Genomic DNA, 12,147 nt, shown 5'->3' with positions numbered 1-12,147 from the left:
GGGAGGGGAGGGAGGGAAGGGAAGTGAGAGAAAGGCAGGCGGGCAGGCAGGCAGCTTCTAGTCAAGATATTAAAAGGCAGAATAAAATATTTAGTTAAAGCAACTTGAATTCAGTTACAACTTGAATGAAGTATCTAAATTATATTTGAATATCCTCTCTTTAAACTTGTCATTTTGTTGTTCTTTTATCAGAATACAGGTCTCAGTTTTTGACTAGAAAAAAGTGGTTATTAAACACCTTATTATTCAATAAGGTGCCATAAAATAGGCCACAGAAACCGGGAAGTCACGTGGCATCTGAACTTATGAAAAGTCCAAAGTTACTTGCAATCCTAATGCTTTCTTACCCAGCTGTTATCCCTAGGCAGGACAGGAAGTTTCTGTTCAAAAATAATAGAGAGGGAAAAAATGATCACTATTTTCTTAGATCTAAACACTAGAAATTTCTAAGTCACTGTATTCACACAATTTTTCTAACATGGAAATTTTCATTTAATACAATATTGTTATATTTTTGTCATTCAACTAAAATATGCTTTTATTTATCCTGCCCCAAAGCTATGCTTATAATGTATTCATTCAATTAACAGTCTTTAAGCCTCCTCTGTGCAAGCCCTGTGTCAGGACACACACGATTCCAGACCTCAAGCATTTATAGCTTAGTGTGAAAGTCAAACTAGAAGATTAATGATTACAATACAGCATGATAGGTATTATAATAGAGGAACCCAAAAAGAAGAATATTCAATTAAACTGGATCAAGGACACTTTCTAAATCAAGTAAGACTAAGTTATATTTCGAAGAGTGAGTAGGAGTCAGACTACATAGGGAGACGAGCGTCACATGGGCAGTGCATGAGTTTGCTAGGGCTTCCATAACAAAGTACTATGATACTGGTGGCTTAAATAACAGAAATTTACTATCTTATAGTTCTGGAGGCTTGAAGTCCAAAATCAAGGTATCCTCAGGGTTGGTTCCTTCTGAGGGCAGTGAGAGAAATATCTGTTCCAGGCTTCTCCTTTGGGCCTGCAGACTCCATCTTCATCATACATCCCTTCACATCATCTTCCCTGTATGAATGCTTCTGTGTCCCAATTTCCCCTTTGTATAAGGACACCTTTCGTAATGGATTTGAACTCAGTCTAAGAGCCTCATTTTAACTTATTTCCTCTGTAAAGTTGCTACCTCTGAATAAGGTCGCATTCTGAGGGGCTAGGGGTTAGGGCTTCCACGTAAATTTTGAGAGATGTTAGTCTCAACCCATGACAAGCATTAAGTTCTCCTTTCTAGATGGTGGAGTAAAAATGTTCCTGTTCCATTCTCCCCAAAATTACCCTAAACAGAGGAGAAAATGAAATACACACAAGCTTTATCTTCAAAAACCAAGAGATCCATATTCACAGAGGAATAACTAAGAAGGCAAAGTAGGTAAAGAAACAGTAAATGACTTAGACAGGAAAAGAGCAAACTTGAAGACTTGCTGGAAGGGGCTAGAGGACACCCATGGGGAGCCAATTCTTTTCACAGAGCAACATGAGGCCCCAAGAAATGGATGCACCAGCTATTGGGGAAGACAGATGGGTAACAGGCAGGTAAAAAGAAAGGAATTACTAGGAAGTTTCATATAGCGTCCTGACACAGGGCTTGCACAGAGGAGGCTTAAAGACTGTTAATTAAATAAATACATTATAAGCATAGCTTTGGGGGAACATAAATAAAAGTATATTTTATTTGAATGACAAATGAAGCCCTTCACCCCCATATACCTCCTCCTGCCTTGAAAATGCAGGTGCTAATTCACCCAACACAAACAGGAAATGAAAAGTGTATTTTCTAGATAAATTAAACTGGGCACACATGTAAAGACAGCAGCAGTGGGCAAATGCCAGGCTGAGAATGAAATGACTTTATAAAGTCCTGCATACTGACCAGTAAGACTCTGAGGCCCTCTCTTTGAAGTTTTCTTCTGCTTCCTGTACTGTTTCTTCTGAGAACTACAAAGTGACATATATTTTAAAAGTAACAAAGAAAAAAAAGCAGTTTGGGGAATTAAAAAAAAAAATCTCCCCACCTTCCCCCCTAAAAAAACCCAAATCAATAAAATATTTAGAAGATAAAGTCAAGAAAATACGCCAAAGCATAGAAAAAAAAGCAGTCAAAGATAAATTACAGGAGAAAATCTCTAAAGTTAGAAGATAAATCCAGGAGGTCTACAATTTGAATAATAGAAATTCCATAAAGAGAAAATGAAGGGAAATAAATCAAAGAAATAACACAAGAAAATCATCTAGAACTAGAGATGAATTTCCAGATTGAAAATGAATTTAAAAAAGACTTTCACACTAAATCACATCATTACAGAATACCAGAAAAAGAAAAGATGATATTAAAGTATTTTCAGAGGAAGCAGAGAAAAGCCCTCATATAAGGCCTGAAATTCACATGGCCTTGGATTTCTCAGGAACCAATGTTCAACTTTAGAAGAGCAATGCCTCAAAATTCTGAAGGAAAATTATTTCCAGTTTGGAACAGTCATCAGTAAAAATGCAACCAAAGTATGAGAGCAGAATAAAGATAGTTTCAGACATGAAAGGACCTGAACATATTTACCTTCCATGTGTCTTCTCTTGGGAAGCTGCTAAGTAATATGCTTCACCAAAACAAAGAAATAAAGCAAAAAAAAAAAAAAAAAAAAAAAAAAAAAAAAAAAAAAAAATACAAGAAATGAGACCCAGAAATCAGAGAATCCAACATAGGAAAGCAATAAAAGTAATTCCCAAGGTGACTTTAAAACGGTGATCCTCAACCTTGGCTGAACATTAGAATCAGCTGGGGAGCTTTTTAAAACCCTGAAGCCCAGACCACAATACAGCAGGCTCGCTGGAGGTGCAACCCAGGTGTCCGTGATTTTTACAGCTCCTAGGTGAATCTAGTGTGCAGAGGAGGCTGAGAACCATTGGGTTAAAGGAGAATTCCAGAACAACAGCTGTGCAGCAGGCCTACAAACACCCAGGACAGCTTAAAGCAGGAGGAAAGAGGGATCCAGGAGGAAGAGAAAAGAAAAAACAAAACTGACAAATTATCTGACAGGCATAAAATGGAAAATTGTTTAGAAATTTGCATCAAGAGGCATTTTGTAGAACAGTCACAAAAGTTGTCAGAAGACAGTCAAACGTTCAAAGGAAACTAAGAAAATGCTAAACTATGTTTAAAAAGATGTACAGGAAGATGTAACCAGACAACACCAACTGGCTTGGCAGTGAGGAAATATTTATATAGTCATAATAGGGAAAGCTCAAATTACTGAATAATTATAAGAATGAGAGGAAGAAATGAGTTAATAAGGTCTAAAAGTGATTCATCAAGAGAGAGCAACACATACTAACAGATATTCAGAGCTAAGAAAAGAAACAGGTGGTGGGGTCCCCAGCATCTTAATGACCCCCTAAAGATGTCCTAATCCCTGGAATCTGAATGTTTCTTTATACGGCAAAGGGACTTTGCAGATTAAGGATCTTGAAGTAGAAAGATTAGCCTGGATGGTCCAAGTGGACCCACTGTAATCAAAAGGGTCATTATAAGAGGAAGGCAAGAAGGTCAGAGAGGGTGCAGAAGGTGGGAAGAGATGGAAGCTCAATTGGACCAATGCGGCCGTGTGCCAAGGGTTTGGGGGGACAGGGGACAGATGCCCCCTGGAACCTCCAGAAGGAAACATTCCTGTTGATAACTCTGATTTTAGCATTTTAAAACTCATTTTTTATTTCTGATCTCCAGAAATGAAAGAGATACGCTTTTTTTTTGTATTAGGACACTACATTGTTGCTAATTTGTTACAGCAGCAAGGTGGAAGTGGGATTCAAGTGCAGCAAAGGGAGACATATGCATTGAATGAAGGTTTTATTCTACTTCTTCATGAGTGAGCATGTGACACGTAGATAAAAAATACAATAACCAACCTGAGTGCTCACAGTAGTGTGAGAGAGGAAGGCTAGAGAAGCATGAGCTATAGAGCTTGGCCCCTCAGACATTAGCACACACACGCATCTCCCATGGATTGTATTAAATGCAGGCTCTGATTCAGGAGGTCTGCAGTGCAGCCTGAGATTGGTCTGCATCTAAATCTTTGCTCCTACTTTCAAAAGCTTTGCTTCCCCTTACCCCTTTGCAGAAGAAAAGATTTAGCCTCGGGGGCAGACCCTAGAGGACTAGAGAGGGGCAGTTCTAAAGAAAGAGACAGAACCTAAAACTGAGGGAAAGAGGAAGGGGCAGAGAGAGGAAAGGGCTTTGTGCCTAAGCTAAGACATTTTGATTTTATCCTTGAAGACATGAGGGACCACTGAATGATTTGGAGCAGTGAAACACCAGGATGAGATTTTTTGTTGTTGTTATTCTTTGTTGAGGAAGTCGGGGCATAAGGCTGGGTGCAGGGGCTCACTCCTGTAATCCCAGCAGTTTGGGAGGCTGAGGTGGGTGAATTATTTCAGCCCAGGAGTTTGAGATCACCCTGGGCAATGTGGAAAAACCCTGTCTCTACAAAAACTACAAAAGTTAGCTGGGCATAGGAGTACATGCCTGTGGTCCCAGCTACTCAGGAGGCTGAGGTGGCAGGGTAGCTTGAGCCTGGGAGGTGGAGGTTGCAGTAAGCCAAGATCACGCTACTGCACACAAGCCTGGGTGACAGAGTGAAACCCTGTCCAATTAAAAAAAAAATGAGGGCAGCAAAACAGAGACCAGAAGTCATTTCTTATTTAACTAGAAATATGCAGTGAAGATCACTGAGGAAAGTATAATGATGCTGGTACTTCTGCCTATGCACATGATACAAAGAACTATATTAATCCACATGCAAAGTGAATCCTGTAAATATCTCTTGTCTGAAGTCGTAAGCCAAAAGGAATTTTCTTGTAACCACTAAAGGATTTTTCTTGTAATCTTTTACATTGACATAATTTTCTAGTATTTATTAAATCCCCATCTGCCAATGGCAGATCCACCTTTAATGGAGAAAACTACAAGAGAAAAAGTATTCTCAGAAAAGTTACATTAGGTAGTAAAATTAAAGTATTAAAAAAAAACAAATATAAATTCTTCCAGCTCATCACACCCCATATAGATAGTAATCACATAGTGTTCACATTCTATACATTGACCATAGCTAAAATAAACTGCAGGTGTCCTCTTTTTACAAAGAAATGTTCTTCACAGAAGTGCAATGTACATATTTGATTTTCCTAAAGCATTAGAAATTGTTCGCAAAGCATCCTCAGAAGAATTCTATGCATATGGATTAGAAAGAATGAGAAGACTATAATATGGGTAAAAAGTCAGTTAAATATATTGAACACCGAAAACTTATTAATAGTTTGGGGTCAAAATGGGAGCAGCTATTGTGTGCAGTTTATAAGGAACCATCCTGGGTCCAATCCTGCTCCATATTTTCTATTAATACCTCTGTGGATCCTATGACTAATGCACTAATCAATCCACAGAAAATGCAGCTCTGGGAGACATTGCTAATGCTTTGGATGACAATATTAAAATTCAGGATGATCTTGTTAAACTGAAGAAATGAGCCAAAATCAATGGAGCAGCACACACAGTTCTGCAGGCGTTACACATCAAGGATTCAGGGGGCCCTCAAACAGAAAGGAAGACCAGCCTAGTAGGCGAAAACGCAGTGGTTAAAGCTATCCAACTCCTGTTCTCCCTCTCCCTCCCTGACAGGCACAAGGATATCCAGACAGGTGTATAGTGCTGTCATCTACACATGATTTAACTCCACTACCTACAGCTTTTCAACTGTTTCCCCCAGAGCCCTGCAGTGAGGGACGAGAGATGATGGATTAACATTAATATAAGTTGTGGGGCCCACACTGCTGAATTTACACTTTAGAACATCACATTAGAAGCAGCAAAAAAACACAGGAAACAACTAAAGGTTTATAAGTAAGAGCATAATGACCTTGTCCTAAGGAATGTCATAATATCTTCCTGACACTTAAAAACATGATCTCTACTGAAAAAAAGGGGTGAGGGGAGATGAAGATGAGGGTTCTTTAACAACTTATTTAGCTGCCCAAACCCTGAGAAACCTGAGACTTTCAGAAATGTAAACTCATCTTTTCTTTCCGCTACAACCCTTTCCCAGAATTATCCTTAATTACACTTACTTTCTTGTCCCCAATTAACCAATCGGTAACCAAGCCCTGCTGCTTTCACCTTCCAGGCAGTTTTCTGACCTGCACTCTCTTCTCCATCCTCTCCCCTGCTGTGTTAGCTGAAGTCTTCATCATTCTTCACCCAGACGGATACAAAAGCCTTAGGGGCCTCTCTGCTTCTCTGTTCCCTTAGATCTCTGCTTCGCATTGTTACCAACGTGATCCAGACGTGATCCAGAATGAAAACCCAAATCTAACCTTAAGCCTTCCCTGTTTAAAAATGTTCAACACTTTCAGTACTCACAGGATGAGGTTCAGGTTTTCCAATGTGGCATACAAATTTCTGCAGTGGTTTTCTACCCAGAGCACCACTGGCACGCAGTAGGTGGGGCATTTCTACATGTCCCACTAGTAAGCACCGTGTGGGGCATTTCTAGATGTCTCAGTGTCTGAATGGTGCTACTGGCACTTCATGCCCAGGGGCTAGGGATACTAAACGTCCTGCAGTACTCCAGACAACTCACACAATGAACTGTCCCACCTGAATTTCCTGACGTAACACCACTGAGAAATGGTCCTCATGGTTGCTGCTCACTTCTACAGCCTTCCAGCTCACTTTTCTGCACTGCAGCTACATCACTCTTCTTCCACAACACAAGCCATGCTAATTTCTTGCCTGTATGCCTTAATTCTTGCTCTCTAGGTCTTTATTAATTCTGATACCTGGAAGGACTCATCACTTTACTGAGGCATAGATTAAGCTTCTGCTCAGGTGTCATTTCCCAGGAAGCATGTAACACACATGGTCTGACTTAGATGCTTCTTCTTGATAAGGCAGTAGTGCTTTCTTATCATGATATGCTCTACACTCAGCAGTTTGCTTTAAAACCACTGGTGTTCTCCTTTACAAGTTTCATTGGGTGGAAACTGTAGGCACTCAGTAGGCCTTATATAGACCTATGAATTTGAAGAATGGATGGATGGATGGTTGGATGGAAGGAAGGATGATGGATGGATAGATAGATGGGTGGGTAAATGGATGATTGGGTGAGAGCAAGGACTTCTCTGAGGCTGTTTTAGTCCAGGTGCCCATAAAATAGTACAAGCATTATTTTATAGCTCAGGCAACACTGAGGTCAAAGTTTCAGATCAGGTCACCTGTCCTTAGTTCCAGCATTCTATGATATACAAGTCACTCTATACCCCTAATCTTCAGTCACTAAATACCTCTTTAAAAGGTACCAGGTAGCACCCTGCATAGCATTTCACTTACCCATGTTGAGGATTGTGGGCCACAAACAGCACTTTGACAGGCACTTCTGCCTGGAGATTCTGTGTTCAGTTTGCTCAAGAACTCAGCAGTTTTGCTACCAGGAACACAAACAAGTATTAGTGCCTTCACAAAAATATGAATATAATTATTTATTGTTCCTTTGGATACAAGCCTAGACTTATTTGGGTGACGACTAAAATCGTCCAGGGTAGAACAGAAGGTTAGGTTGAGAACAAGGTATAGTAGAAATCAAAACAAAATGCTATTGCAAGACTGCATTCTTCAAAAACAGTATTTCAAAAATATAAAACTAGGTTTGTGAAATGTGAACCTATGACTTCATTTTTTCCACTTTGTGTTACTGACATAAATTCAAATGCTCTCTCAGAGCACATTCCACAGCATGAGGCCCTAATTTCCTATCTGAACATTTCATGTTTAACACTCAGACTTCAGGGTAGGACTGTGGAATGTTAACGGCCTACAACATTCTGCTTCACACCAGTTTTGCCTGAAGCCCTTTACCCTCTGGGGGTCTTTCTCCCAGTCATCTCATCTCCCTCAGGGCTTTGACTGCTGTCAGAATACACAGACCCTCTAATCCAGTAACTCTTTTCCATTTATGGATCACAGAGCCCTTTGGGACTCTGAAAGCAAAAGTGGACCATCTGTCAACAGACAGACAGACACACACACACACACACACACACACACACACACTCCTTTGCATTTTATTTCAGAGAGGCGCTAAACGCTCCATAGAGGTTAAAAAGTGCTGCTGATTCTGGACTGCATTTCTAATATCTCTTTTTAGATCTGAAAAAAAATTGACCTAAAAATGCCCTCAGTCTAAATAAGAAATTCTGTTTTTATCTTAAAAATCCAAGCCACCACCCCAATTTCTCCTCTCACTTATGCCAAGCATAGAACACTGAAATTGTTTCCTAGTCCTCACCTCAGTGCTTGGCCTGTTCTCCCTACCCTTGATTAATTCCTACCCCTTTGTCCTTTTCTCATGTAATTTGTGGGATTTTTACCTCTTCATTGCTCATTCACAGTCACATACCTCATTGAGCACTGACTTATATTGCACCAGACTCATGCAGCCTGCTCCCATCTTCCTCCCTCCTCCTGCTAGCCCTCTGCTTCTGCCTATTTGAAGCCCAATGCTAAGATCGGATTCATCAAGTACTTAGGACATGGGCATCAAAGGAAACACAAAGTATCTGTTAAGAGCAAATAGTATCCAGTGTGGGGGGAAAACAAGGAATTAGAAATTAAACAGGCGCCAACATCACTTCAAATAATTACTTAGGTAGAACATGGCATTTGAAAAAAGGCCAGAAGCTTGATCTGGGGAAGGAAGAAATAAAAGTGAAGCGACGTCCATAACCCTGAGAAACATTCAGCCTTTCCATTTGTCTTGGGTTACTTATCTTGCCCAGAATAGACAAGGAGACTAATGAAGTCAGAGTCTGGAAGCTGCCCCACTGTCTGGGGCTTTATGAAGTCATCAGTCAAGAGTATAAAAAGAAGAGTGATGCCAGAAGTTCGGGTGAGATCTCCGAATATCCTAAACTGAGTGCAGACTGTAGCAGAAAGCAGGGAAAAAGAAACACTGTGACAAGCAAGGAAGAAACTTCAGACCAAGTTGACAGGCAGCCCCTCAGTTTACAGACAGCCTCTTCTTACCCGCCAATGCCAAGCACAAAGCTGTCTGCATAGCCATGGCCCTTGTGCCAATTATCACTGCCCCACTCATGCTGCAGGATATAAGGCAGAGTGACAGTCACAGGACTGCCAGAGGAATACAGGTAGGGGCCTACAAAAAATGTGGATTACTGCCAAGTGGTCAACTATACAAAGGAAGTCCCACGTTACTACACTAACTGGTATTTTTCTACTATTAGCATTAGTCCCTGGGATATAATAAAATTTCCGTATATTGACTGAATGGAAGTGGAATCACTGAAGGTAACTGTGGTTATATTTAACAAAAATAAGATATAGAACCTGTGTGAGGGGCAAACAAAGGAAAATGTCCTTGTGGGAAGTCCAACTGGACTAAGAACCCTGGACTCTAGCACTATGATTACCTTGCCCTTGGGGTTTCGTGGTATTAGCGCTACTGTGGCTCTACTGCCTGTTGGAGAGGGGTGGTTTTCTTCTTTTTGTCACTCTGATCCAAGCGTAAAGGATTTCTTCCTTTATTCTCCATAGAACAAGATAAAATTTACTTATGTCCAACTTAGGGTCTTTAAGGATCCTTCCTGCTCATTCTTACGTTGATTTCTATGGCATATCCTGAAAGGTCTGTTCGGGAAAATCTTGCCTCAACAGAACACAATTGTAGCAGAAACTGCTAAATGGTCATGAAAAATTTACATTCTCCTCTTCTGGCCAAACAATTTGACTACATTTCCTAGCCTCCCTTGCAGCTAAGCTTGGCTATATGATTGAGTCTTGACCAAGGGAATGTGAGAGGTGAGAAATACCACGTCCAGTACTAGCTTATTAGAAAATTCCCACACATGTGCCTCCATCCATTGTTCTCCTGGCTGGACCAGAGACTGCTCTCAGGGAATGTTGGAAGTTGTGCATTGAAGGTGGTAGCGTCTCTATCAGTTTTGGTTCCTAAATACCTGAGTGGAGGAGGCTGTCTTTTAAATTATGATACAATGATATTTTAAGAAACAGTCTATGCTTTTGTGAATTCACTTATATGTAGTAAAATTACAAACACTTGCCAGGTGAGAAGAAGAGCAGCTCCTGGAATCCAGGAATTGACTTGAGGCTCACATCTAAACCTCAGTGTTATTACACACTGATCTGATCCAACACTGAAGTTAAGCCTTGTTCCACTGTCAGATGTAAATAGTCACACAGAATACCCACTTCACACAAGGTCAGCATGCAATCCACAAATTAACAAACATCATCTCCTCTAAGTGAATGACTGCTAACTTCTTTACTAATTACAGCTTCATAGTCACTCAGTCCTTCCCACAGGTAAGATTTATTGAGATACCCAATCATAAAATTGTCCCCACATTCCGATGGCTCCCAATCCAGAACAACTCCCTGCTTCCACAGGCCCTCCCCAGTATTACCCAACCAAAACACAAACCGTGTAGTAGGGTCTTTCTAACAACTTCTCACTTTGTTCTACCTAACACTTTGTCCTAGGTATAACAGAGGGTTAGGTTGAGAGCAGGGTGTAGTAGAAATCAAAACAAAATGCTACTGCAAGACTGCATTCTTCAAGAACAATATTGGAGAATATTCATGAAAATGGAGATAACTCACCATTCCCCATGGTATGTATTTTCCTTTGCTGCAATGAGTAATAAACCCAACTTGTTCAACTACAGGTATGTTCCTGGTAGTTTTTGGCTAAAGCACACTGACAAAGGTTACATAGCAGGACAGTGGTTACAGCTAAGGAAAGACAGAGGAGGAAGGGATGAGAGTGAAGGGATAACTAGCTGTCTCTGTAATATTTATTTTTTTAATTAACCAAATATAAGTAAAATATTAATGTGACCTTAGTGGTTGATACATATTTTTTGTGTGCTTGAAATGTTTCTCAAATAAAAAGGGAAAAAAAACCACAGACTATGGTGGTGTTCACTAGGGAAAGACTTGGCAGATACCATTCCTGATTTCATAGAACAATAGTTTCCAGAATGCCAGTGGGAAGACCGGCGTAGGGCTGGCTACATGAGAATCATCTGCGGTACTGCCTAGAAATTACTGGACTCAAGCCTTTGACTCTAATTCAGCACGTCTGGAGTGGGATCTGGGAATCTGCGTTTCTTAAAAGCACCCCTGGTGATGTTAAGAACTACTACAGTTGTACAGATGGATATTCAATATGCATAATTATCTTAGGTCTACATGATTCTGACTTATGAATAATTCATGTTATATAACACATTTGGAAATAAAACCTCAGTGTGTCTTAGGAACTGTCTGTATAAGTACAATCTAATAATGCATTCTATGTGTACTTTGCAATAGTGTCACAAACCTGAACTTTGCCACCATGCGGCTTAAGTGAGTAATCATTCATACATGCATGCATGCATTCCTACAGGCAACAAATATTTCCTGAGTCTCTGCCATGTGCTTAGCAATATGGGTTGTAGGACAACCTAAAGAAGTATTATTTTGCTTGAGTCCATTTCACATAACCGGGTATGAGCAAATGACATTCACGTACCTATAAGCACTCACAGAGCCTACATAAGTGAGAGAGTGAGAGAACATCTACTGGAGTACACAAAACCCATTTTAGAGATCACAAGAATAAGATTTACAAAACAAAACATGAAAGTGCATAGTAATGCTGGGAGAACTCTGTACTTCAAAATAATCATACTACTGCATATACCTTAAGGAATTCTTTCCCCTCATTTATTTGGTCTTTAATGATTTAATTTTCAATTGCAAAAGTAATACATAAATACAAGTCAGAAGATAATAGAAAATAGTGAAAAACATAAAGAAAAAAAGTGAAGGTCCTACTTAACACCTCTTTCAACCTGACGCCTTTCCCCAAAAGACAACATCATGAATTCTCAGGCATGTATCCTGATTGTTTCCTATTAATTGATAAATATCTATTTAAAATTACTACAAATGAATAGTGGTTTACTTTGGGGAAGAGTAATGAGGATAAGGCAGAGAAGGCCAGCTATTCTCTTTCTTTTTTT

At 40.0% G+C, this 12,147-nt stretch overlaps 1 protein-coding gene across 2 annotated transcripts in view; it reads right to left on the bottom strand.

Moving 5' to 3' along the window:
• Window positions 1-12,147, bottom strand: part of EPSTI1 (epithelial stromal interaction 1) — a 102,672-nt gene that overhangs the window by 35,738 nt on the left and 54,787 nt on the right. For both annotated transcript variants that reach the window (XM_037741181.1, XM_017536118.2), the window contains exon 7: window positions 7,433-7,526. In XM_037741181.1, the coding sequence (XP_037597109.1) occupies window positions 7,433-7,526 (94 nt within the window). The remainder of the gene's footprint in view (window positions 1-7,432; window positions 7,527-12,147) is intronic.

This window comes from Cebus imitator, unplaced genomic scaffold (assembly GCF_001604975.1).
Source record: "Cebus imitator isolate Cc_AM_T3 unplaced genomic scaffold, Cebus_imitator-1.0 Scaffold96, whole genome shotgun sequence".
NCBI classification, from domain to species: domain Eukaryota; kingdom Metazoa; phylum Chordata; class Mammalia; order Primates; family Cebidae; genus Cebus; species Cebus imitator.
Note: the sequence above shows the minus strand (reverse complement) of the source record. Positions and strands in the feature narration are given on the sequence as shown.